The sequence below is a fragment of the Cinclus cinclus genome, chromosome 3, assembly GCF_963662255.1.
Source record: "Cinclus cinclus chromosome 3, bCinCin1.1, whole genome shotgun sequence".
NCBI lineage: Eukaryota > Metazoa > Chordata > Aves > Passeriformes > Cinclidae > Cinclus > Cinclus cinclus.
Window position 1 is genome coordinate 80,018,758 of NC_085048.1, and position 27,335 is coordinate 80,046,092.

The 27,335-nt window shown below is 40.3% G+C and overlaps 1 protein-coding gene across 1 annotated transcript in view; it reads right to left on the reverse strand.

Annotated features, from left to right (window-relative positions):
• KIF26B (kinesin family member 26B) overlaps positions 1–27,335 on the reverse strand; it is a 270,452-nt gene that overhangs the window by 179,583 nt on the left and 63,534 nt on the right. The window contains exon 3 of the mRNA XM_062489199.1: positions 5,153–5,686. Coding sequence (XP_062345183.1) covers positions 5,153–5,686 — 534 coding nt within the window. The remainder of the gene's footprint in view (positions 1–5,152; positions 5,687–27,335) is intronic.

Sequence of the window (27,335 nt, forward strand, 5' to 3'; positions counted from 1 at the left end):
TTTGAAACATAAGCCATCCAAAAAATTCTGGACCAAAGCCTAACTGCACAAAGGCAAAATACCTCCAGCATTTGTTATCTCAGGGAACTGTGTGTGGTTGCATAAGAACACAATACTAGAAAGGTCAGTATACAAAATCTCTTTTTTTGTTGCTGCTACGATGCTCTGGTAAAATAGGTCTGGTTCTAAGAAGCATGGAATAATTACAGAAGACACTTGTTAGTCTGCAGATGGAGCAAGCAATTTGATTTCTGTACCTTGCTTTATATGCTTTAGAAACTCCTTAAATTACCCTGGCACCAATGTAGCAATCATTAACATTTTATCTTTATCCTGGAGAACACTAAGAAGCAATAGAAGCAGCAGCAAACAGAAGAGAAATAAATTATACAGTAAAGACTTGGAAAAAAGCTTGGAATCAAAATCCTGGATGGAAATACCTCTCACACAAGCACTAGCTCTCCATCTTGCACCCAACTCTAATCATTACCAGTTTTTTTTAAAAAGCCTGGGCCTGAATGAACTGATGTGTTATATGACAGCCATGACCTAAGTAAACTCCAAACAAATCATTCATCACAGCAAAACTCCAGAACAAGCTGGTACAATCTGAGAGAACTGTTCTTCTAAACAAATGTAATACATAAAGAAGAGGTAACAGAAAGCACATATTGTTGGCTTTCATCAACTGTACATAAACAAAGCCTTTTATAATTCTGAATAGGCTTTAGATCATTCTGCCTGGAGCCAAAAGCCTCTCAGTAGTTTAAGATCTAATTTTCCAAAACTTTTGGTCTAAAGAGTCTTTTTAAGTGCAGGGGAGAAAGGAACACTTTTTGCATTAATTCGTTCTGTTCACAAAGCCCCTACTCAAATTCTTACACACACTGTTTTGTTGCTTACGAAAATCCAACTTCACAGCTTCAAGGTCACAAGTAGAAGGTGCTCACCCACATCAGCCTCCACAGTTTCTGTTACCCATCATTCCTTTTTGTGGCCTAAATTGTTCCTGGAACTATTGACCTTCCCCAGTTCTTGGGCTCATTCTGTCCTTCCTGTCACTCAAATCTACCAAACGCATTGTGCTAAATTTCCTTTTGTTTGCCTTTAGAAATTATCTGTTTCAAGACATGAAAGATTCTTGTGCAGATCCAGGAGGGTAACTAGAAGACCAAGGAAATGCCTACTGTTTTATGCTCTTGGGCACCCACCATGATGAAGTTAATGCCACGCTGTTGGTTGAAAGACACAGCAACACAAGTGCCAAGCAGGTAACTCAATATTTTAGCAAAAACTTGAGGGCTTTGACTCTAGAAAAAGTACAACCAGCTTAATCTAGTCACTGTTATCAACTCCTTATCCTTTGAAAGCAAACCCTGAATCAGTCTGAAATCCTAAGGACTCAAATCTTATTCTTTAATGTAGTGTTCTTGTTTCAGCTACTTTATCAGCTTGCTATAATGAAATAATAGAAGTGCTATGCATTAAATTTAATATAGCATTTTCTATAAAAATTACAAGAAGCAATCATTTCATCAAGGAATTTGGACTTTTTACATTAGTACCCCAGGCCCAGAGGGTTTTTTTCCTTTGGAAGTCTTCAGTAATCACTGGTAACTAACAGAAGTGTACTTAACACTGTGGTATGCTGTAATTCACACCAGCAGTTGCACAAATAATTGCAGCCCTTCTCAGGTAAAACCTCAATAATTTAAAGGAGCATTCTCTGAGCAGGGAAGGACTGAAATCCCTTTGAATGATAGGGAAAGCCACAGAAGTCTTTACAGTCTGATCCATGGGGCGTACAAATGCTACCTGCTGATGAACATGGAAAGAGCACTATTTTCAGACTGAATCAAATTCTACCAAATTTTGGCTGGTACTTTTCTACCTGTATTAAACAGAAAGAGGTCAGTTTTACCCTGACCATTTCAGCATTCCTGTTTCCACAGAAGGGTTGTACTGGCCATGTTTTTTGCTTAAGATCAATCAATTCCATTTCCCTGCCTCTGATTCCATTTCTTAAAAGGACCTACCACCAAAATTTGATTCAACTCCCTTTGAGTCAGGCTTAGGGGACATCACAGATCTTTAGAACCAGATTTTGGTTTCTGTTTCAAGGAGTGCCTAAATATGGAATCATATAAAACAGTGACAATGGGGAGTGATGGGGTCATCGGCACCATCTTCTAATCTCCAGGAAGGATCAGTTTTGCCTAAAAAATTCTTAGGAGCTATTCCTCTGATGTTCTTAGGAGACTCTATTCACTAGTTCAAATAATGCGTCCATGAAATAACTAGAAACCTTTTACATATGATATGCATTGCCAGTTAAATCTGGTACACTTCTATTTTTTCAGATTTTAAACAAATAACACATTACTAAATCAGGTAATGTACAAATTACAATTTGTTTTACTTCCTCTTCTTTGGAAAGTGCTCTTTCTATAAAATCAATTAAGTAGTGGCATTTCATTTAAGACTTCTAAATTATTGCAGCAGTTGAGCCTTACAATATCACAACACTCCCTTTCATATTCATTTATTTTTATTGGTTTTTTACTGGAGCTGAAACAAAAGTAGTACCTAACTGCCCATAACAAGCCTCTAATTTTAGGCAGTCTGGAAGGGAACGTGCTATAAAAAGGAGTAGCATCCTACAACTTACAACTATAGGAATATTTTGTGGTGCTTAAAATTGCAGTAAGTCAATTCTGAGCCACAGAATATCACTTTCAAACTAATGTTTTCTCTTTTATGGATGATACTTTAAGGAAGACATCACAGACAGTTTTCAAGGTACTCAACCATTTCTTTCAAGTTATCTAGACAGTCTAACAAAAGCTGATTTACAATGGGAGGTGTCTACCACAGGTGCCATTAAGTCTAGAGCCATGAGACTCACTTCTCCCTGGACATCTATTTAACAAGATTATGATGTGGAAGGATACTGCTGCTCTACTCTGTGTGAAGTGCAAGGCTTTTTATCCCCAGAAATCACCTTCTACTCCTCTTATCTAACATACAATGAAGTTTGTCTAATTGCTATTCTTAAGGGAAGGCAAGAAAACTTAATAAACAGACATTCACGAGTACGTAGGCTAGCACCACTTTTTTTTAATTTACCTCCAAATCAACAAGCATTCTAATTAAGATAACAGATTCATCTTCCTCATGCTCCTCCCCAGCAAAGTTGTGCAACTGTAAGTGAATAACAAAAATGTATTTATATGGAACAAAGATCTAAAATGTTCTGAAAACATGGAGTAAGATTAGTTTCTACAAAAGAAGAAAAGAAGAAAAGTTTGCATCTTACCAATATTTGAAATTACAAACTAATTACTTTTCAGTTTTTCCTCTTACTTGACTAATTGCCACTCTAATACAGATACTATGCAAACAAACACTAAAATCCTTTTAGTGTGCTTAAAGACAAAAGCTATCCTTATCTCTCAGCTGGAGAATTAAGTGTGGCAACTTGAATATAGTGAGAATTTTAGAGTAGAATCTTAAAGGAAAAGATGAAACTTATGATCAACATATTCCAACACAGACCAGCATTGCCGGGCTCATTTGGGATTTTTGTTGTTGTTGTTCATCATTTTGGTTTATTTTGCTGTTAGTTGAGGCTTTTGGTTAGGTTTTGTGTTGGCTTTCAGGGATTTTTTTGGCTGAGGGGTGTCTTGAGAGCAGGCAATCTTTTCTATTTCAAGGTTATTGAAAGTCAAGGGTAGGGAAGAGTCCTGAATTTAACTGGATCCAAAGTACAGAATCAGTCTAGACAATTCTGTATATTAGATTCTTCTTAGTGTAGTGAATATTTTGGAGACAAAATGAATCATCAAGGAAACGCAAACATTATGAAAAGTAAACAAAACCCACATTTTCACAGAACAAGAACCTAAAAGATAGTGAATGCAATAAAATAATTTTCCCAACACAAATTACAGTTATTCAGATTTGTTAAGGTGCACTCCTTGTTTAGGTTTTTTTCTTCTTAGCTGAAACATAGATCACATTTTTTTCTTAGATGAAAGCAATGATCACATACTGACCTACCCAAATACGATTCAGGTTCAGTAGAGCATAAATCCACAAAAGCATAAAGTCACATATTTTCCAGATAAAATAACTGTACTTCATTTCTGGTTTTACCCAGTTTGCCTTGGTGCATGACAATATCTTAATGCTTATGAATAACTTTGCTTTTTTTTCTGGCTGTAATATCAGTTAGTCATACTAAAAAAGTTAAATATTAATTTAGGGGTCTATCTTGGAATATGTTCATAATTTAGTAGAAAGAACAACTTCCAAAGTCATTTATGTGCCTAAAGAAGCCAGCTGGGACATTTGTTAGAACATGTGAAACACAGGCTTCTGCCACAATCTGTAAGTACTTGGGTACTCTGAAAATCCCACCAGCTGCAGTTCAGTATGTCAGAAAGCCCACCTCCTGTCAAACAAAAAAGCTTCTTCTGTGGCCTCTGGCGTGGATGGGTTCTACTGGTACTTACAGGTGTAGTGTACCAGAAAACAATGGACCAAAGAGGAGGAAAAGAACATGCTGAAAAGTACATGAAAATCTCCCAGAACTCCTAGGATCTGGAGATCACTGGACCCACTGAACCCACTGGCATCAAGAATGCAGGCAACTTAAAACATGTCAAAAAAGTTAGTGCCTGCTATATGTACTCAAATGATCATACACACACAGAGGATGGAATAAAAGATCATCCAGGTCCTTCCTGAATACCAGCTCAGAAATCAATGGTGCACAAGTGCCACTTTCCACTTGAGAGTAAACAAGTGTGGCTGGCTCCCCACTGTTGCTCCAACTGAGTATTCTGAGTGAAAGTGAGTGAGGACTGTGAGAGCAAATAAGTGAAAATACTGTATGATTAGTTATCTGCCATTAAAAACAACAGCTCAGCTCTGCTATCAGTAACAGCTGAATTAATAGAAGGTATTCTCAGGAATATTGCTTTCGATCTGTGTCTTCCCCAGCCCAATCCCCTTGGGTGATTTACAGCACTCCTTGTTCTAGTGCTCACTTACACAGCTCAACTTCAACCCCACAGGAGCAAACAGTGCTAGTATGCCCCTGCCAGCTTCAGTGGGAAGGAAATGTGTTCTGTTATTTGAAAATACTTACTTGGTAGGGATAGAGAGTGACTCCATTTGCTCTTGACAAAGACCAGGTGCCATCAAGGTACTGGTGGGCCTGGATAGCCACAGAGTTGAGAACATTACCATTGCTGGGGCTGGTGGCCATCTGAAAGCTGACTTTAGCTTGGTGTCCAGGAGAGCTGTTTTTTTTCTCCACCCCATTTCCAATTCCTAGACTGTTGGGTTTTCCACTGTGTTTGTTGGCAACAAAGGCTGTATAATTAGATGGAGCATAAGGAGCAGGCACGTATGCCCAGTCCCTGGGCTGCAGGCTGCCCATGTGCCGGGGACTCACCAACGTGGGGACATTGGAGAGAGGTGGGGGAGAGCCTGGTGAGGCATCATAATGTTCTGAGTTGGCAGCTTGCTCCAAGGTCAGCACCATCTGAATGGCCTCTTGCTTCAGCTGGTTTAGGTGTGTGGCACAAACGTCACATCTGTTGTCCTTCTCATTCCATGCCTTACGAATGGTATTGGGAACTTGGAGCTTCTCATGAATCACTGACGAGAAACCTGGGTCCTAAAAATCAGAGAAGGGTAAGGGGGAGACAAGAGAAATGTTTAACCATGGTCACCACAGTGAAACATTATTATTGCATTTCAAAAACAAATTTATGAGATAAGCTTAGAATGCAAACAAAGGCCATTAGATACAGCCAACATATGCCAGCAGCAGAGCTGAACAAAATTGAGAAATTAGATTGTGTTGGAAAAAATTCTTTTACTGATAAGTGGGAAATATTTTAATTCCACTGCAAGCTTCAATGCATGCCAGAGAAAAGGAATTAACCTGCTTCACACCACTGCACCTAATTTCTGGCTTGAATGAAATCTGGTCTTAGTTACACAGGTGAGATTAAGAGCAACTCCACTATAGCCAGTGGACTTGTAGCAAGGTTCACAAATCCATCTACTCATCAACTTTTGGTATTCAGAAAACACAGGAAATACTCTGCAACAAAAATTTAACACTTCAAAGACAGCGGTAAAAAGAAAAATTTAAAAGTACCACTACTCTCTCAAAAATCCTTTTCAGAATTCAAAACAGGTGGATAGCTGATCGAATCATTTACCAAGAATACAATTTTCAGCCAAAAAAGAAAAAAAAATTAAAATGAACCACCTTTTTGTTAATGACAGTTATAGCACTATTTTGGGTATCTGCTGATAACATAAAGTAACAATTTTCGTTCAAAAAACCAAAATGTATGGACTTAATAATCTGTAAAGAATTATTTTCATCTCTGAAAGCACAGTTTTAATGCAAAACCACATAATCAGGTTTAAAGCCTCTTGTCTCATAGCTTTACTTCATGGGTAGATATTTGAACATCAGTGGTGCTGCCCACAGGGCAACACGCATCCTGTTCTGACTACCATCACTGAAGTGCAAGTTGTGAAACCAAACAGCAATCTTACAGCAGGCTTGTCACCAAACTTGCCTGGTTCTTAAAGTATCACACAGTTTTCGAAATTCACAGCAATGATACATGCATTGCACAGAGCAAAAAGTGACAGTTATTTGATGGAAATATTTCTTGGAATTTTCACACCATATTTCCACGGTTTTACAGATCAGGAAGGACAGGCTTCAGCTGCCCCTCCCTAGTTTTTAGAGACTTATTGGTGGATTTTTTTATGAGTATTCAAGAAGTTTCAAAATCAAGAGCATCAGAATCTTTTCTCTCAATTGTTGTGGCTTTAACAACTTTAGCAGCAAAAACAGAGTGCATGTGTGTGTGAGGAGAAAAAAATCACCACAAATAGACAGCACTCTTATCAAGTAATTAAGTAATTTGATGAACCCCATGCATTGAGATAGCCAAATTTCATGTCTTGATAGTTTGGCTGTGCTGGGAAAGTGGGTAGGGGGTATAATACAAGGAGGGAGAAAATTCATCGGTTGAGGGTCATATTCATTATGATCCATCTTTATTATAGACTCAAGCATTTTATTTTCACTGTTTAACTACCGTGAACAGTTCCTCAGCATGCAGTGATTAATTGATTCATAAATCATGGTGCCTCTTTATGCACAGCAGCAAAAGAGCAGTTCCAGCCACAGAAGCCCAGGAGAGTCATATAAGCTGATGGGAAACAACAGGAGGCTGAGGTCTGATCAAGCCTCAAGCTGGCCATTTCTATTCTATGCACAAAGGGGGTCAGAGCATCAAAGTGTGTCAGGAAGGCAGGAACTGGATTCTGCACCAACCCTTCCCCATTAATCTCCAGGAAAGGGACTGGTGGAAATCAGGGGGAAAAAACAGGATACAAAATATGTCAAATCACATTTTCCATCCCAGACCATAACTAGGTCAACAGATCACATCAGATATAGGCATCCACTCCATGATGCCAGGTGTGCCAGGAAATGATTCTCTATTTTCCCCATAATGAGCTAGACAAAGCTGCCTATATAGATGAAGTGAGGTATGAGTCTTATTTTCAGGCTGCTCCACGTCAGTGCAGGAAAAATCCTTGCCAGTTCTTCCTTCAACTAGCAAGTGCCACAGAGGTGGTTGCTGTTCTTTGAAAGTTAACTTCCCTAAAGCAACTAGGCTTGGACCCAGGTAATTATATACAACATTCAGATACAGCAGCAGCTGGAGCATGGAAATTCTTGGATACTATGATAAATATTCCAAGGAAATAAAGCCTTCTCTAACCTAAGCAAATGTCAGCATGATATAAATATTCAAGTAGCACACCAACTTTAAAGAGTGCTGGACAGCAGTGAATTCAGCTTCATCTCAGTGTTAAAACAAACATCAGATCATTCTGTGATACAACAATAAACAGAGAGAGAAAGGGAGGGAGAGAAGAAGGCAGACTGCTCCTTCTCAGGAGCAGAAAGAAGAAACAGGCAAACCTGAATTGATTACTCCCAAGATTGGTCCTACTAATCTATCATAATCTACCAGATGGATAGTTCAACACTGGATCCAAGTCCAGGATACGAAACAGAGTCTATGGGACAGCAAATAAATTTGGATAAACTCAGCTTCCAGAAGGACATTAGTCACATTTGTTCTCAAAACAAAACTGATAGAGCCTAGAGAGTTTACTTCCTTATTCTGCACTAGGCAGCTCTACTATCATTCCACAGAAGTGGCAGATAGCCTTACAACATATTAGCACAGAAGAGGCAAAAGCTGAACAATTCCTATACCTTTGCTTGAAGAGCAGATGCACTGCACTTGCTGCTTCAGTATTTCACCTGCAAGCAATTGTCTGCACACCTTGCCCCAGAATGCTTATTAGTTCAATAACCAATATCTTGTCCCATACAAAAGTGACAGGCAAGCCTTGCTGGATAAGCACTTGCAGCCAGCTGCACAGAGGAGCAGGAGTTGAAAAAGGTTAAATTGAAAAAGTCTCTAGTGAAACATGTGAGGTCTCAAAGTCCACACTCCCTGGCACAGGAGCAGATCTGCCTGTGAAATCTGAGGTTGACACTGGAAATACCATTTATATTTTGGCACTCATTTCCAGTTCTGACAGAACAAAGCATAGTGACACTGAAAACTGAAACAGAAATTTAAAAATCACAAGAGAGCTTGCTGTGAGTTCAGGGCAAAGGTTCATGATCGTTTCTCTTCTTGCTGCAATGGTTCACCCAGCTTTGGTATAAACAGCATTACTGTAAACCCCTACTCCTATAATAAACAAATGAAGGCATGTAAGAGGTCTGAAAGCTCCAGGAGATCAGCCACAACACAGACCATTGCATAAATGCACGAGGCAAGCAGCAAACTAAACAGAGTGCACACTGAGCTATTCTGCAATAAGCTTTTTCACGTTACCTTCAAGTTCTCAAGGTCAAGTAAACACAAGACAGTAACTAATCTCTCATCTTTGTTCCTGAACTAAAAACCCACACAGGAAAGAAAGAAGATAGAAGAAAATTTTGTGTGTTAGAGACCTATCATAGGTGGGCTGAGGAATTCTTGTTTTACCCAGATACTAGCTAGGAAACACTGAAGTACACAGACAGCTCTACCAGGGTAAACACAGTCTTGACTTTATGGGGAAGAAGGAACTACCTGATTACTGTATGATAAGGTAATGCAGAGGCATCCTCCACCTCTTTCACACCCCTTCATAAATCTATATCTTGCTGTATAGTGTTCACAGTGTTCTAACTCCATCGCTAGGAAAGCAGATGACAAAGAGAATAATCCTTTCCTTCCTGCAACTCAGCTTAGAGCCCATCTTCCTAAAGAGAGAAAACAAACAACCACTTCCAGCATGAGGCATCCATACACATTCTACTCTTTTGCAAGCACACAGCAGGCAGATACTAATATAGGTCATACTCACTAAGATTTCATACATAACTGTATTTGGTCAATGACAGCCTATGCAAGTTAAACATGGTAATCTTATGTCATGAGCTCAGAGAAAAACCAAATATAATATGGATATCAAGACCTTGAACAAATTGTTTTCTTCAACACCAATATTACTCATTGCTCTTTACAGGAAGACAAAGTAGTCAATACTAACTAAATCACAAGAGGCTAGCTTCGACTTGAAGATGCTCACAGAAGACTCATGGAGGTCTTTTGTTTCTGAAAGCGTCCATGCAAAAATGACTGCACAAACATCTCTGCTCTAAACATGATCCTGTTAGCCCATAGTTGGTCTCTAGCTAGGAAAAAAAAATGGTGGGGGGGTAAAAAGAAAAAATCTCCTCCATTCTCCTTTTTCTCTTGAGGGTGTACTTTCCACCTCAATAAAGACATTACACTTGTAATTTAACTTTTCAGAGGCACTTAGGCTACTTTACAAGTGACTCTGCATCCTGAGTGAAACATATCTTACCATCTTCTAGGCTACATTTGAGAGATTTTCTGTTTGCAGCATTCCAGAGCCCCAACAGCTGAAAAAGAGTTCCTCACCATTACAATGGCACCATGTCTGTTAAAGCAAAAGTCCAAATATACTGAAGTCAGTGGGAGGTTTTCTTCAAATAAGCATGACAGGATATACACTATGACTCTAAATTAGCAGCACTGCACCATCGAACTGAGCTGGGAACGCTTGGATAGAAATCAGCTCACTTCAGTCAGTAAAGACAGAATCATCTGAATTATTTAAATTGGCAGGATATCCGCTAGCACAAGCAGTCTTCTGGTAAGTAAAAGCCAAGTTTGCACATGAGCGAGACCAAGGGGGCAGCAAGGTGGCCTCCCTTGTTCTATTGCTCTGTACACAGCAACTGACACCTTCTCTGGGCAAGACCACACTCTTTACACTCCTGCCACAGAAGTCACCCCTCACATCAACACAGCATCTTCAAATAAGCCATCTATTATCACTCCCAGCTGAGCAAATGAAACCATCCCAGCTAGAAAAGAACATATTTCACTCTCTTCCTTCTGAAACTCTCTCCTCTTCCTAGTAGGAACATCCCCACTGTTACTCCATGTTGGGGACAGTAGAGACAGTGCTCATGAGGAATCACAGTGGACATAGTGGAATAAGAAAGAGCCTTTTTACATTAGCCTGTTTTGAGAAAGTCCGTGTAAAAGCACTGCCTTATCAACTGCAGTAAAAACCTCAACAGTATTACTATGCCCCACCTCTTTAACTATTACCATTCCTGTCTGTCGAACTTGAACATTCTGCTGCTGACTTGAGCCTTTCCTTTCAAAACGGCAATGAGAGTACACCCTGTCCTAAAGTAAGTATCTCCAAAACACATCTGGGAAACTAGTTGTTTTCAGAAAGAGGAGGAATTTAAAAATGAAGTCTTAATCCTGTCTGGTGTGTAGCCCTCACAACATTAGTATTTCAAGGTGTTTTTCTTGACCTGGCACACACAACTGTCATTTGGAGTTCTATAATTTAACACTTGTCAGTATTAACCAGCCACTCTGCAGCCAGAAAAAAAATGTGCTCCTTTGGTTTAGGCTGTTTTCTTATCTGAAAGAGACAGAAAGTCTGAGCAGGGCTCACCTTACAAACTCACAGCAGCAGGAAGCAGAAGAGAGAAAACCCTGGGAAAAAAAGAGGATTAAAAATGGGGCAGAAAAAAAGAGGAGAAAAAAAAACAAAAAGTGTTTTCTAATTGCTCCATGGACTGGCTTGTGGCTCCGCTGATGGATCAGCACTGACGGACTGACAGACCTACAGCTGTACACATCTGGCACACAGGTGTTTGTGTTAGCATTTGATAGCTAGACAGCAGCCAGATTTTTAATTGGGTTGGGAAGAAGAATTGAAACAGCAGCAGGAAAATCTAAATACACATTCAGTGGTGCAAATCCAAGTCTTGACCAAAGAGCTTTGCTATGCAGTTTTCTAGAGTTCTGCTAAATCTCTGGCCTCAGCATAAACAGGGTCTCCTGGAGGGAAGATTCTTCTACAGTTATGTGGCAGACAAACTCAGCTGTTGCTGAAAGGAGAGCATTTGTCAGCACCCTTTTGATAGAACAAAGAATGGATGCAAACTCAGAATTGTAGAAACCACAACCTTTATGCTGGAAAAAGCAGCAGCTCTGTTCCCTTTTCTTTGCATTCTACTTTCCTGACTGATATGGAAAGATTGCATTTGCTTTCTTAGCCACCAGAGCACACTATGAGCTTGTGTTCAACTGATTGCTCACCTTGACCCTCAAGTACTTTCCTGCATCATTGCTATAAGCAATTTGGTGTCATGCATGGAACCCAGATGTACTTCAGATGCATTTTTGCTCAAGTTTCTAGTCACCTCACAGAAGTCAGTGGCTATTGCTGCCTCTTCACTGAACTGAGGTCCAGCTGCAAATTTGACCCAGCTATTATCAGGATTAGATGCTTTCATGAGCTTACAAAATGTTAGCCCTACCAACCAAATGTTACTCTCACTCCTCACCACCGTGGCAGATATGATACCTTTTTGCCATAAAATCCCTCTGACGCCATTCACAAAGACATCGTTTTGTGCAGCTGAGATCCTTTTAGCCATCCTTTCAAGCTCATCTGGGATAAGCATAAAGCATGACTGACCTATGATTACATGGGCCAGACATGTTAAAATACTGGAAGAGTAACAGTTTTTCTTTGATCCTTTTAAACCTCCCAATTATTAGAAACCTTGATAAAAATGTAATCAACAGATCACTCCAACCTCTTGGAGTAAACAGGCTGCAGTAGCAATTCTTGTTCTGACACACCCCCAAATTTTCAAAGTTTATCTTGCTTTTCCTGAGAAGAAAGCATTAGAGCTCTTTAGCAAAGGCCAGCACTGAGTCACTATTAACACAATAACCAGTGACTTCTCAAAAAGCTGTCATACCTGAAGTGAGGTAACTAAATACCACAAATTAGGTCAGGACAGTATTTGTGACACCTATATGCTTATGTTGCTCTGATTTAAAAGAGGCATGTGGCAAGCTAAAACCACTTGTAACAGTTTTTCAAACATGAGAACCTTTTTATTTTAAGCAAATAATCATTAGAAAGATTATTGTGAGGTTTATTTAATGATTTAGCAATCACAAAAGAACCATTCAATATGTAAAATTTTGTAAACAAATCTATTCAGCTTCAGCACATCTACAATTGACAGATATCAGAGAACCAAAAACTTTTGCTCCTCTTCAGTTAACTTTTGTATCCTGCTTTTTTAAACCATTTCTGAAGCTCACTCATGCTTTTCTCTCCTCTTTGAGAAGCATTATTATCTCTAAATTGCATGCAAGACCTCTGTTTTGGAAGGGAATAACCGAAAAAAATGAAAAAAAGTCAATAGATTGATGCAGTTGTTGGTGGCTTATAGAACGGGTAAGAACTTTGCCTTTGCACAAGTTCCTTTTGATTTTGGGTTATTGTGTTCTGTTTGTTTTAATTCACTTGACTTTTGGAAAGAATTCTACCATTTCGTCCCCTTTACTCTGGGGTTCCAAAGAGGTGTAGCAAAGCCACCTTTCATTCATCTTGGATATGCTCTCCTCAAGCAACATTCATGCAGGTTCTCTTTTCCAGTTTCTTTCCTGCTGCTATGGGATTTCTGCCCATCTCAGCTTGACTGGAGAGGAGTGGGGAACATCAAGGATACAGCTTGATTAAAATTAGAGCATTGCAAGTCTTAGTACAGAACTAAGGACATGGACAGTTAAAACCTGAAGAGCTGCAGCTTAACAGGGCCATTTGAAATTCACAAAATTTTAAACTTTAAACTTATCTTCTTTCATGTCCTTAAACATGAAAACACCAAGCAAGCCAAGAATCTTAATTTTAGGAAATAGAAGTAAATTTCTGCCCACTTCATTCAAATTAGATGGAACTTATCTGCATGCCGACTAGGAAACAAGAGAGTAAATATTGTTCCTAACCACTTGGAAAGGAGATGACAAAGACAACTTCACAGTAATGATGAGGTCTCTCCCATGCACATTCACAGTCAGAAGCACATGAAAAACTGAAATGTATTTGCCTCTTCTCTATGTTTCAACTGTGCATTAGATAGCTAACATTATTAAGAATATGTAATTTGGAAATAGGAATGAGTCTCCTCTCTGGTTCTCAAGTCCTTTTACATGCAGAGCATTCCCAACTGCACACAAGCCTGCTCCTACCACTCAGTGGCAGTCACATCTCACACTAGTATTGCTGACTGGGGGCTTCCATCAGCTTTTTATCTTAACTGAACTAAACATGCATCTCAATACTCACAGAGCCGTTACACACCTTCCTTAGAAGTTAGTTCCTTCATGGGAATGCATCCAGGATCAAGCAAGTAGGCATTGAGTAAGCTGGAGGGTTAGTTAAGAGATCTTGAGAACTGTCCTAAGATGACTGTACAGTCCTTCAGACTACAGGAGAAAAAGACAAAATACCTACTTGAAGCTGATGGCGAGACTGGAAGGGGATGAAGAAGGGAGACAGAAGGAATCAAGGCAATGACCTTTGAAAGAACTTTTTTTTTCTCATTTATTCTCTCTGAAACAAGCAATTTGAAGGTCTATTGATGGGGAAAACAACTGCTGACCTAGAAGGAAGATCACAACTTTCCTATTCATGAGTTGTATGACACCCTGTTTTCCCAGAAGACTTTATCCTGTATTTTGGATAGACAGAAGTTGCATAAGAGCATTCAGTAAGCAACACTGAGGTTTGACACCGCCTGTGTGAAACATCCTCCCTGACACATAACAGGCCAGCAGTGGGCTGCTGGTTTAAATAGTGGCCACATACCAGGTATTGACAGTCACTTGCCCCACAGGCAGTCAAAGTCCCCTGCTGTCTAGCCATACAGGCTCTCACAGTCTCACTGCCATCTGGTAAATCTTTCCCCCTAAGCAACATTTGGCCTGTTATCATTACCATCTCCTCCTCACCCCAAGCCATTCACCCACAGAAGGGCTGTTCTGTTTCCTTCTGCATCAGGACTCTGCAAACTCTCACCGTGTCCAAGATCAAACCACCTTTCAGTGACTCAGCCTCTTGGATATCCCCTTTTAACCTCAGAGAAGGAAAAGCAACACCATCCTGTTCCTTTCCTGCCAGCAATACAATGGCCATGCTCCCTTCCTGGTTTGCACAGCCTTTTGGAGTCCAGCCTCAGGCTCACCAAGCTCATCAGGTGCACAGCTCCCAAATGCTGCAGGTACCCTCCAGCCCTTCCCCTGTCCCTCTGCTGTGACACCCCACCTCACTCTGCACACTAATCCCTGCTCAGCTTAACTGACACCATTTTTGCCACTTCGAGTGTGCATAATATTTAGTCGTTATTTTTTATTAGCACTTGGGTATGTTTTTATTAATACTGTGAACTGTAAAGAAAAATCCCAGTGCAACCTAGTGGAATTTAATTCTAACAGTTTTACACTATCTCAGTGTGAGTTATGTTGGTTGTGAAAGCGCCTCATGTTTGATGTAATACCAGACAGTAACCAGATATAGTTTTGCATTTATAGTTGTTCCATTAGCACAGTTATATTAATAGGTTGTTAATTATCTAGTTATCAAGCTAATTATGGTTTTGCTTAATATCTTTTGTGCACATTAAATCGCTTCTAACTACTGCCTGAGATCCCTGGAACACCTAAAATGAGGTGTAACATATCAAAAACTTATCTTTGGAAGTGAAACTTGTATATGCATGTACATTTCTTTTATCACTTCTGATCTCATAATATTCTACAGATTTTTCATGTACAATATTTTAAATATATTGATACAATTTTTATACTTGCATAAAATATTACAGACATATGAAAACGAACAAAAATGAAACAGAAAAGTCAAAATCTACCTTTGAGGGTGTTACGTGCCCCTAACTTCCATGCAGCCAAATCTAAAAGTATTAAACCAGTCATGAAAGAACATTTATTCCACCTAGGCTACAGTGCAAGAAGCAGGAGCACACCTCAGCTTTTCAGCTGGGAGTAATTTCATGAACAAAGCTGTTTGCAGATTTCCACTCCAGTTGCGAGATCAGCTTATATTTCATTAGCACAGTATAAATATTTGTGATACGCAAAGGGAAAGAAAGAAACTAAATCCTGAAAAACTCATGCAAGTAACAGGAATCTGAACTACTCTCAGTGCAAACTGAGTTCCTCTGTCACGAATCCCTAACGTACAGCATGAGGACAATCTGCCGTACATAGGACACCTTTCCTCCAGGCAAAGCTCTTTTCTCCAGCCTTGGGGTAGTTGCACTGTTTAGCCATGCCAACACACATGGCAGAAAGTGTGTTATGACACACAGCCTTTTTTCCCTAAGACTGCTGCAAACATACGTGCTAAATTTCATTACACTGTGTCAGTGTGTGACTTTCTACCCAAACTATAAACTCATGTGTATACTCCAGCATATGCCTCAGCTCCATTTCAGCAGACTCTGCCTGCTTCTGCTGAGGCAGGAATTGCACAGGTTTTGGTATTTTGTGCCAAGAGTAGGTGATAGAGTCTGGCTGTGAGGGGCTGGTGAGTGCAGGAAGATGTGTGGGGAAGACAAGAAGCTGTGGTCAGGATGGAAGCTGTCGGGCTTCTGAGTGTGGCTTTACATGACAAGAAGAGAGCTCCAACATCACTCACCATGGCTTTTGCAGAACCTGCATTTGGCTGCTTCTGTGCAAGGTGATCCAGAATGTACCTACTACACCAGCACTGACTCAAGCTGCCCTGAGGGAAGGTACTGGCTTGGGTCCAGAGGCTGATGGGCTACTTGGCTGCCAGGCATCTGGTGATGTGTGTTTAGAAGAAACCTTCATGAATCTGAAGCCAGCTGAAGTTGGTACAGAATACAGTATGATACTGTGGGCCATGGTCAGCCCCCTGAGACCACTGCTGCTTCTGAACACTCACAGCCAGAAGCAAGCAACATGGTCTAACATTTACCACTGTGCTTCTCGAGACTCGTAAATGCTCTATTTGAATACATATCTTTACAGACAGATTAGGGGAGCTTTGGAGTACAGCTAATAACCTCCTGTTGTTGTCACCTGCTAAAAAAAAAAAACACAAACTCAAAAAGTAGGCATTGTTTCTGTGCAGAACTATTGGGTTTGTTCAAAATTACACTGTGCAACCCCAGGCTGCCACAGCCTGTATCCCATCCTCTGCACCCTCACAAACTCCCAAACAATTTAAATGGCGAAGGATGCAACAGGGCTCAGCTGGAAAGAGTTCTCACCAAGGTCTCAATGGAAGCATTCACAGCTGAAGGAGGCCAAGCATTCCCCTCCCCACAACCATTCACTGTGAACAGAAGCCTCAAGCCCTTGCTGAGGGACCACAGGGGACAGGCACATAATGAGCCTTCACTGCCGAACAGCTCAGTGTTGCTGGCCCCCCATGACACCGATCTACAAGTGTGGGCTAAAAACATGTCTAACCCATTCCCACCACAGCTCACGTTCTGTCCTGATTAAGCTGACTGCTGACAAGCCCAAGCGGGGATCAGCTTCTTGACTTGTGTGGTCTGATGAAAGCTAAGATTACAAGTCTTTTTCCAAATAGTCCCCAAGTGAGCCACACACACCAAAATAAATAAATAAATAAATAAAATAATAGAAGGAGGGGAAAAAACTTCCAGTAGAGGCTGGTAACGTTAGGCAGCCTTAAACAAAAATACAATGTACCTCAAGTTACAGTTTCAGATGAAAAGCTCTCTAACCAGTGAGGAGAAGTATGGATTTCCAACTTCTGTAAAGATTAAAAGACACTGAACATGACTTCAGACTAGCACAGGACTTCTTGTGCACCCACTCACAGCATTATCAATAGAGAAATGGGCATTACATCAGAATGAACAAAGCTAGTAGTACTAGGAAAAAATCACTGCCACTACGGCTCTGCTCTTTCCCTTCCCCTTCCTCTCTACCCCAGGGCACCTCCAACAATTAATCTACAATTAGTCTACAGAGTAACCCTCTAAATCAACCTCCAGGTCTCCCCACTACTGATTCAGGTCTTAGATTCAGAAATCAAACCCAATTTAAGAAAATCTAGACATACTTTCTTAAATAAAAATAATTTACTATCAGCAGAGTAACCTAGGGGCCTCTTAAAATACTTTCCACAAATTTCAGCCACCACTGATTAAGTAAACACATTTTAAAATCTACATACATGCATAATTCATACAAATGGGGGGGAAAAAATCTGATTTTTGTTATTTATTGACAGAAAACCAGCATCTGGATTCAGATTTTTTTTAAAAAGACTAAACAAACAAACAAAGACAATGGTGTTAACATCATCTGAGAAAGAAAACAGTGCAAGGAAGGGAGAGACAAGGAGTATTTATTTTACTGGTTTAAACTTTTTTTTTTTTTTGTCTGAATAGCTGAAAGCTACATATCCAGAAAGAAAACAATTGTGAGAAAACTCTCCTACCACTGCCTTACCTTATTTTCCTTAGTTTCATTTCCAGAGCTTGGGTCTCATTTTACTATTAGGCTCTATTTATCTCTCATGCACATCTTTACTCCTTCTGATCCAGGCAGACCCAGACAGTTCCCAGCAGAGATTATTCTTCTCTAAGGGAGATGAGGCACAAGCTAAGGAGCATAACGTCCTGGAATTAGCATTTAATCTCACTATTTCTACTTCTAGTACTGGAGCAGAAGAGTTGCACTGAGATGGAGGTAGGATTGAGAGTCAGAGGGTTGAAGGAGCCTAAGCAGGTCAGCAGTGATTGAAGATGCCATTTTAAAAGCTTTAGGCCAGATTCCCAAAACAAAGCCACATGAAGCATTCTGCAGCCAGCTCCTACAGCAGTATCTGCATCCCTGACCTTGGTGCCTACAGCCCTTAGATAAGCCATGAGGAGCAACAGGGACTCTTGAGCAGTGACACCTGGCCGGGAAGCAAACAACCTTGCAAAGAAAAGCTGCCAAGCATGAGGTTGTTTATTGAATGAAACAGATTGTCCATTGTCAGCCCTTCTACTTGGGGCCTGAGCAAAGGTTGGAGACTGCCCTGCAATAATTCACTCTTAGTTTGTATTTACTTTTTCTTATGAGCAAGTAACAACAGGCAGAAGAACCCTAGAATTCTGCACTACTCAAGCTAGCAAGAACACAAGCTGTGTCCCACAGGAAAAACAAGCTGCATTTGCAAGCTGAAAGCTGCATGCAAGTACCTGATTCTTACATGGCAACCACTCATTATTCCATTTTGGAAGCATACAGTGGCTACACCTGGTATGCTGTAAAGTGGAGGAGATTTTTTTTGTCACCCATACTTCAGTTTTGCAGATGGATATATAGTTGCACTGCACAATCAAATTATTTGACATTTTTGATTGCAATCATTTTAGCTACTTTTGCATCCATTTGTACAGTTTGATATTAATAAACAGAACTGTGGCTCCAGCTCACAGTATCTGAAATTATTTTATCAAGCTACATGTAAGGTCTTCTAGGGTTCTCCAGATGTGATACCAGAATACTGGGATCTTTCCATTTTATTAATGCTTACACAGTCCCCATTAAGGACTCCACTGATTACCAAAGGGACAAACTGGGAAGTTCAACTCCTCGTCCGTCCCCTAATTTTAAATGTTTTTCGTGTTCTCAACTAAAGCCTGCATTTAGTATTGTAATTTAACTTACTCTCCCAAGTTACCATCTACAGAATGTTTTCTGGCATGCTCACAAAATTTCACCAGAGACCTTTTCTGGCATCCACTTCTGTAGCATTTTCTGAATTTATTACACAAAACTTAAGGGACATGGAAAGGGAAGGATTACAGAGACATCACTTGGTATCCAGTGCAAATATAACTAATGAAATCTGACATGTCTATGCATATATTCAGAGTTTTTATGGCTTAAAAAAAAAAAAAACCACTGAAAACACCACTACTTATTAAGTTGATTTTATTTCAAGAGAGAATTATACCTGCACAGCTAGAACATTCTATATCATCTTCCACAACAGATGTGAACCTCTCATTCCCCACCCAACTGTCTGCCCCTTTTCCCAGCCAGACTTTGCACAAAATTGGTTTCACACTTATACTGGGTAGCAATGCCAGACATATTAGATGCATAAAGTGTTTGCAGCCCCGTTCCACACAAATAAGCACTGAAATGTCTCTGTCCTGAACTTTGTTATAGCTAGTTTCCTCGTGCCTATGCTGGTATTTTTTAAAAATCTACACATAAAAGTGCCTTTGCTATTTAATAGCATAAAGTCAGCTCTCAGAGGGCAGTACAAAAAGAAATCTCAAAGGTTTGAAGACAGCCCAAGTTTTTCCTCTCAGTAACATATAAAAGCATTTTTAACTTCAAGACGGAAATCTGCAATGAAAGGAATAAGTAATTCTGACCCCTTCTTGCAAAATCAGTCCCAAACAGAAATGGCAACACGATGCACTTCCTATAATCTACTTGCCCAGGTCCCCAGTTCTGACAGATCCAAGACTCCTTGTAGGTTCTTGAGTAGAAGAAGCAAAGCACCGCAATCACAGAACAGCTGAGTTTGGAGGGGACTCCTGGAGGTGATCTCTATACAACCTCCCTGCTCAAGCAGGACCACCTAAAACAGACTGCCTAGGACCAGGTCTGGTCCAAACAGCTTTTGGACATCTCCAATGGACTCCACAACCTCTTTGGGCAACCTGAGTCAGTGCTCAGTCACCTGCGTGGTGAAAATGCTTCCTGATGATCAGAGGGAAGCCCCTGACATTTTTCCTCATTTCTATTAGAGCAATCCAGATCTGTGTGGGCTATGGTATACCTGGCAGAACAGATGTTCAAGTCACCACCTGGGACATGACTGCTGAAGATTCCCCATCTTTGTACATACTCACTATACATCACAGCAACCACTATTGAAAGTCCTTTTCCCTCACTTCCTCAGACAAGGGAATCCTCAGGCTTCCTTTACAATGACAGAGCCGAAATCACCTACTATACATGTACAAACTGGGCTCAGAACTCATAGGTTCAAGTCCACTGTCAAATACATTGTGGCACACTCCAAAGGAGGAGCAAATATGCTGAACAGTGCCATGCAACCCTGGGATGTGCTCTGCCTGGGTGGGAAGCAACTGTGGTCCTGCTGACAGATTTGGGGCACTGCCTTAAGCCTAAAGCCTATTCTTGATTCAATGCATTAGGTCTCGTCTCAGGAAAGTGATTCCTATGTCACCTTTCATTTGCAGCTTTAGTACATCACTCATGAGATAAATCCATGAAACAGGTTGCCTAAGTCACTATGAGCAATGTCTGAAACAGAAAGAATTTTTTAGGGTAAAGTCAGTTATCTGCAACCCAGTGCTTCTTCATGTAGCCAAACAGAGCTGTAAAGGGACTTCCACAGGAAGGGACATATTTGAGCTATAATGGCTCAATGTGCAGTAACTTACAGAAATGTTGTCCCTTTACCTTCTACAAAGTTCATTTAATTTTAAAACAATTATGGAAACAGAAGTAAATAGTATAAGAAACAGCCCAGTTGATAATATTAAATGGTATCACAGCAATCCTATGTGCAGAACAATCTCATGTGAGGGAAATACGTGTCACAGCTACCACAGAGCTGTAAAAAGGCTTGGCCAAGCACAATAAACATGGTGTCTGGGTGGTCATGCTGCAGGACCCACGGCACCCTGCCCCCAGCTCAGGAGTGCCCTGACTTGGACCACCGAGACTTGATGCCAGTACAAAATTAAGTTTTCAGATGTTTGCCATACCACCCTCTCCATTCTGCTCTTGGAGAGCACAGAGGCACCATGCAGAAGAAGGGCTGTGGGTGCTGCACCAGCCCCCTTTCCCTTCCCTGCCATCCCCCCAACACCCTCCTGCCCCTTTGAGCTCCCCAGGGTTTCCAGCTACCAGAAACTTTTCAGGAGTCAAGATACCACTGTGATATGTAAGTGACCAGAAAAAATAAAACAGAAACCCTGTAAAACTAAAAATAAACGTAAACTCCTCTGGCACTGGTTGGGTGGGGCAGATGGGGAAGTAAAACAGTAACAAATCCAGATATTATGAAACTCAGTCCGTGGAACATCTTTTCTTGATTATGTTTATTAGAGAGCTCCTATCCAAAACCTCAAATTACCCTAATTTGAAACACATTAGATTTTTACATGTAAAATACTAACCAAAAGAAACTAAATCCTGCAAGATCAAGAAGGAATCTGATTTTTTCCCTCTAATGATAAACAACTTTCACTGCAGTCAGAAAACAAGAGCAGGTCTTGAGCTCTTTAAAGTGCTCTATATCCTTTAAAACACTCAGGGCCTGGTCTTACTCACCCTAATTCCATTAGTACTGAATTTCAGGACTGCATCTTTCCATTTTCCCTCCACACACAGTCTCAAAGTTTTCCTTTACTCCTCTCTGTTTTGTAAGTACTGCAGAGACATGCAACAACTTTACTTTCTTTCCAGCTTTTTGTGATTTAAAAAGAAGTCCTTCCATAAAACAGAGGTTTTCTTTGTATATGGCACTTCAAACAACTATCAGCAAACACAGCACACAGCAGTTACCCGTGAAGGAAATGCTAGAAGATCACTGCACGCTGATGAGAATTAACTGCCTTTGCCACTATCTCTGAAAAAATTGAGAAAATAGTGTTCTTGTTTAAAATTAGAGAAGCTTAAATACCAGGAAAAATTTAGTTCTTGGAGCATTTTATTTTCCCCTTTCAAAAGCAATAAACAGAAAAGCAAATTTCTGGAACCTTGTCTTAGACTATGTTTTCTTTCCATAAGCAACCTTCAACCAAATAGCTGAGCAAATAAATACCATCAAGTTAGTTGTTTGTTTCCTCAGCATCCACTTCTTCAAAACCGCTCATGAATATCAACCACTCAGCTGGTGCATAATTTGAAAAGGTCTAACTTTGAAAGAGCTACTGCTCAAGATTTTAACGTTTATTAACAGAGCTTCTAACCAACATCCTGCCAGCTTAGCTGTGCATGTAAAGATTTAACAGATTATTTTTTAGGTATGGTGGAGAAAAATTAATAGATGGAGGGTGTTGACTGAAGTAAAACACAAACACTAGTGAGCAGACATTATGAAAGTGGATATTTGGACATTTTGCTCTGCCTAAATTCCACTGCACTCACCACTACAGTATGCAATCATCTTTCAGCTCTAAAATTAAACTGTTAGTTTTCATCTTCTCTCCAGATGGAGAAGCAAATAAAATAGAGTATGAACACTTCTTTTGACATACCAGGTGCTTAGACCAACAGACGGCGACCACACAAATCACAGTATATTCAAGCTAGAGAAAACCAAATCAGAGAAATAACTTGGTATGTGAAACAGGCTACAGGAGATTTGCAATGAATTTTACTGAAACTAACCCTCAAGCTAGGTGCACAAGGGCTGTATTTCAATCAGAAATATGCATTTTTGTAGTTTCACTCTGACTAGCCTTGGATATTCAGTTTCTACTCCAGAATTTTAATTAATAGTTCAGTTATGATAAACCCACTCACTGAGCACTCCTAGTTTGGCACTGTTTCACTGGAAGTCATCACACAGAGGGCAGAGCAGGTTGCACTGCCAAGGAGCTAGGCTTGAGCAGTAGCAGAAATGCATCACACTGAAGGCTCTGTGCATTGCAGAGAGCCAACATTTCTTTACGTATAGCCATTTCACCTTTTAAGCCTAATTTAAAGATTTAAGGAATACACAAAAACTCAAGGTACAGATTTATGCCCCACAAGCTGTGTTCCATGCAGTACAGACTAGCTAACAGATATCACTCAAATTCTGCTACTTCCTCTACTGGATTAGCAGTCATAATTAGGAAAAAATAAACTTGTTCTCTGCTTTGACCTCCCTAAAGCTGTCTCACAAACCCACAGATTAGCAAGGGTACACTGCAAGTCCTTCTCCTGTCTGTTACCATACAGATCATCACTGTGTTTGACAAGTGACCAAAGCCCAGCCATCAGGGAACAGAGGGAGATGATACTAAACACAGAACTAGAAGCAGTTACACCCCACCTGAAAGCCAGCTCCTGCCCAGGTGGCAGATCAACTAGCGCTTGTGTGAGTAGAAGGACTATAGTAATTTTTTTCCCCCACTACCAAGACTCCCTAAGTGAGCTGATGAGATATCCACTTTACTCCACCCATCATAAGATTTAGCACATCTTAGGAAGCAGGCTGCTAGTCTAATACTGAAAACACAACATGATGAGAAAGATACAGGAAGCCAATGCAAATGGAATTCATGCAGGAAGTTGAAGCGAATGGAAAAGAAAATCAAAACAGTCAGCAAAGTGAAACTTTATTGACCAAGGGAAGGCTCATTTATCACATAAAAATTTCAGCATAGAAAACCTTAGCCTTCCTGACCTGGAATCTGTGATAAGGTCAGGATCCCTCATTTAGGGATCTCTCAATGACAAGTCCAACTACTTCAGAGATAAGATTTTATTAGTGCTACTAAAATACGAACACCTCAAACTGGTTTTTGCTGGTGCAAGCACAGTTTGTCTTAGGAATCCATGTGGAAACAGAGAACCAGATCTTTAAATTACAGAAGTCCACACACTTGTCAGACTTTGGGGCCCAGTTGCAAGTGCAGTTGAATCATTTTGTAAGTTTCATAGTTCTGTAACACAACTTCAACCTATTCTGAAAAGCTGACAATTACACATACCTCAAAAAGACAAAATCGAGGGTATTAACAGTTCCTCACTGACACAGCAATACATCCAAAGTAACATCAGGCATGAAAAGAAAATATGGTGCAAAAGATTTCAATTCAGTTCATATCTGAACTGCATTTGGATAGTATGGTAAAGCCATATACCAAGATGTGATACTCTGACATCACTAGAGCCTACAGTTAGAGGCCACTTGAGCCTCTACAGTTCGAGGAGGAAAACGGGTCACCTTTTAAGAGTGTCTGAGTTGGTAAAGCCACCTTTTGAGGACTGTGCCTTCTTTCACTGACTACAAAAATACCCTGAATAAATCAAATAGTTTGACTAAGTATTATACTGCACGTAGCTCAGCAAGGCTAAAATACCAAAATACACTCCAAGTCATTTTTCCACTGAAAAAGCAAAATTGTTGCTGGTTATTTATTTACATTGATTTCTAATACAAACATCCTGAAATTCCCTAAACACAAGGGCAAAGACTTTGCTTTGACCTGCTTTGCTTATATTTTCCTAAAAGTATGGCCATTCCATATGAACAATCCAGATAGTATCTATGCAGAGGGAAGGTCACAGGCAATAGAAAGAAAAGGAAAGTACTCACAGATTGTGAGAGAATGTCACAAAATAATACAGCATAAAGGAAATACTACACTTCTCTCTTCTACAGGCAGTTTGAAAAGGAGAATGGATTAAATTTGGTGAATCAGTCTAGCACCAGATAAAGTCCACCGACCACGTCACTTTATTTCAGTTTAAATTCTTACCTTACAATTTTCAGACCATTTCTTCACTTTGAAAAACATCACCAAGACAAAGGGGCTCTTAAGATCACCATACAAAGCACATGTTTATGTTCTGGAGAATCATACAGTACTGTCAAATACAAATCCCAAACAGGAAATTTACCTTATATACAAAAGAAATGTGATTTCTGCCAGCTCTCGTCCTTTAAATCAGCTTAGGCACTAAAGAATAATTCCACCTACTACTCAGAAGAACAAAGGGTAATGAGGTGATTTAAGACTTGGCTCATGCAGTTTCTAAACAACCAGAAGGCTACTCCAAAAACATACCCTTTAAAGTGTTTGGAATGACCAACATGAATAATGGAGGTGCAGCAGCACCCCTGAGATGAGCACCACATTTGTCATTTTCTTTTCTCCATTAGTCCACAGATTGAATATCAACCTTGGACTCCCCTTTAGTAAAATATTGTTAAATAAAATACATTCAGGCATTCTCATCCCCCTCTGGTCTAAGTAATGACAGGTACAGGAAAGGAGCACCATCTCTCAAGAGAGGATGAATCTGTCACTCCTGTGGCAGGTGTATTTATACCCAAGAAGCATCCACAGAACACAACCAGGTTAAACTAAGAGCCTCTGCAGTCAGGAACCAAATCCATATATTCCAAATCCTGTCAAAAAGGCATCAGCTGTCTTCAGCTAGGGTAGGAGGATGCTTTGAAGATTATTCTGTTAGTACTGAACAATCAGGGAATTGAATGGTTGTTCTTTGTCCCTTCTTAAGTCACACTAAACCCATTTAATTTATGAAAGAAATACAGCAAAACCTGTAAATATGTTAAAGTTAGATACAGATTTCTGAACTCTGAAGCGAACAATAGTCTCATACAAATCTGATTTATGAAATTATGATGGCTCCTTGGGATGTGAAAGCACAATACCAATTAATACAGATGTTATATAAGAGCATAAAAGAAGAAAAAAAAACATGCAAACAACCCATATACACACCCCTTCCCATAGAACAAAAACCCTCACAACAATCAAAAAATGGTAAAGCAAACAACACTAGTTTATTGTATATAAAAACAAAGAAAAACAAAACCACTGTAAAATTGAAAATTTACAGCAGTTTCCAGACCACTGTGGCTAAAACTTCTGCAATAATCAGAGTTCCAACCAACATGGAAGTGGCCCTTTCTGCTGACTGCAGATTGATTTTCTTTGAGCTTATCCTTGAAAGCAATATATCTTCCTGAATGGATCTCTTTCACTCCTGTTCTCAGGAGCAGCAGATTAACAATTGATCAAGATTCTCCAGTAAAATGAAACTGCTTCAGCTTTAGCATCATTCACAGGATGGGCCCTTAGAATTGTTGGGACTTCAGCACCTACTTACAAAAGAAGAAAGAAGAGCGAATTTCTGATCTGAAATTCACTAATTACCTGCTTGCCCTCAAAAACACGTTTCTGACAGCTACAGTGCTGATGCAGATCAGCAGAGAGTTTAGAATCATAGAATCATTTAGGTTGGAGAACACCTTTAAGACCATAGATTCCAACCATTAACCCAGCACTGCCAAGTCCACAACTGAACCACATCCCTAGGCATCATCTTTACACATCTTTTAAATACCCCAGGGGCAGGCAGTGACTCAACTACTTCCCTGGGAAACCCGTTCCAATCCTTGTCATCCCTTCCTGTGAATAAGCTTTTCCTAATATCCTGCCTAGACCTCCACCGGCACAGCTTGAGGCCATTTCTCCTTGTCCGGTCAATTCTTCCTAAGAAACAGAGCATCACCACACCTTACTTCCATCTTCTTTCAAGCAGTCCTAAAGACTGACAAAATCTCTCACCAGGTTCCTTTTCTCCAGGCTCAACACTCACAGCTGCTCCTCACAGGACTTGTGCTCCAGACCCTTCCCCAGCTCTGTGTCCCTTCTCTGGACACTCCAGCACCTCCATGTCCTCGCAGTGTGGGGACATTGACACAGCACTCAAGGTGTGGTGGCTTCACCTGTGCTGAGTACAGGGGGACAATCCCTGCCCTGGTCCTGCTGGCCACACTATTGCTGATCCAGGCCAGGATGCCGTCGGCCTCCTTGGCCACCTGGGCACAGGCTGTACGACTGAAGTTTGAACTACACCTCTTACACATTTTCTTTCTACAGTTCAGGTGTAATTTCCCAGATTAAATGCAGCTCTTCAATAATTCAATTTCACAGTGGAATACATTTAGGAAGAGGGGTGGGAAAAAGCATTTAATAAGCATCTTTATACACAACCTACAACCCAGTGCTGCCTACATCTGGACAAAGTACAGAAACTGAT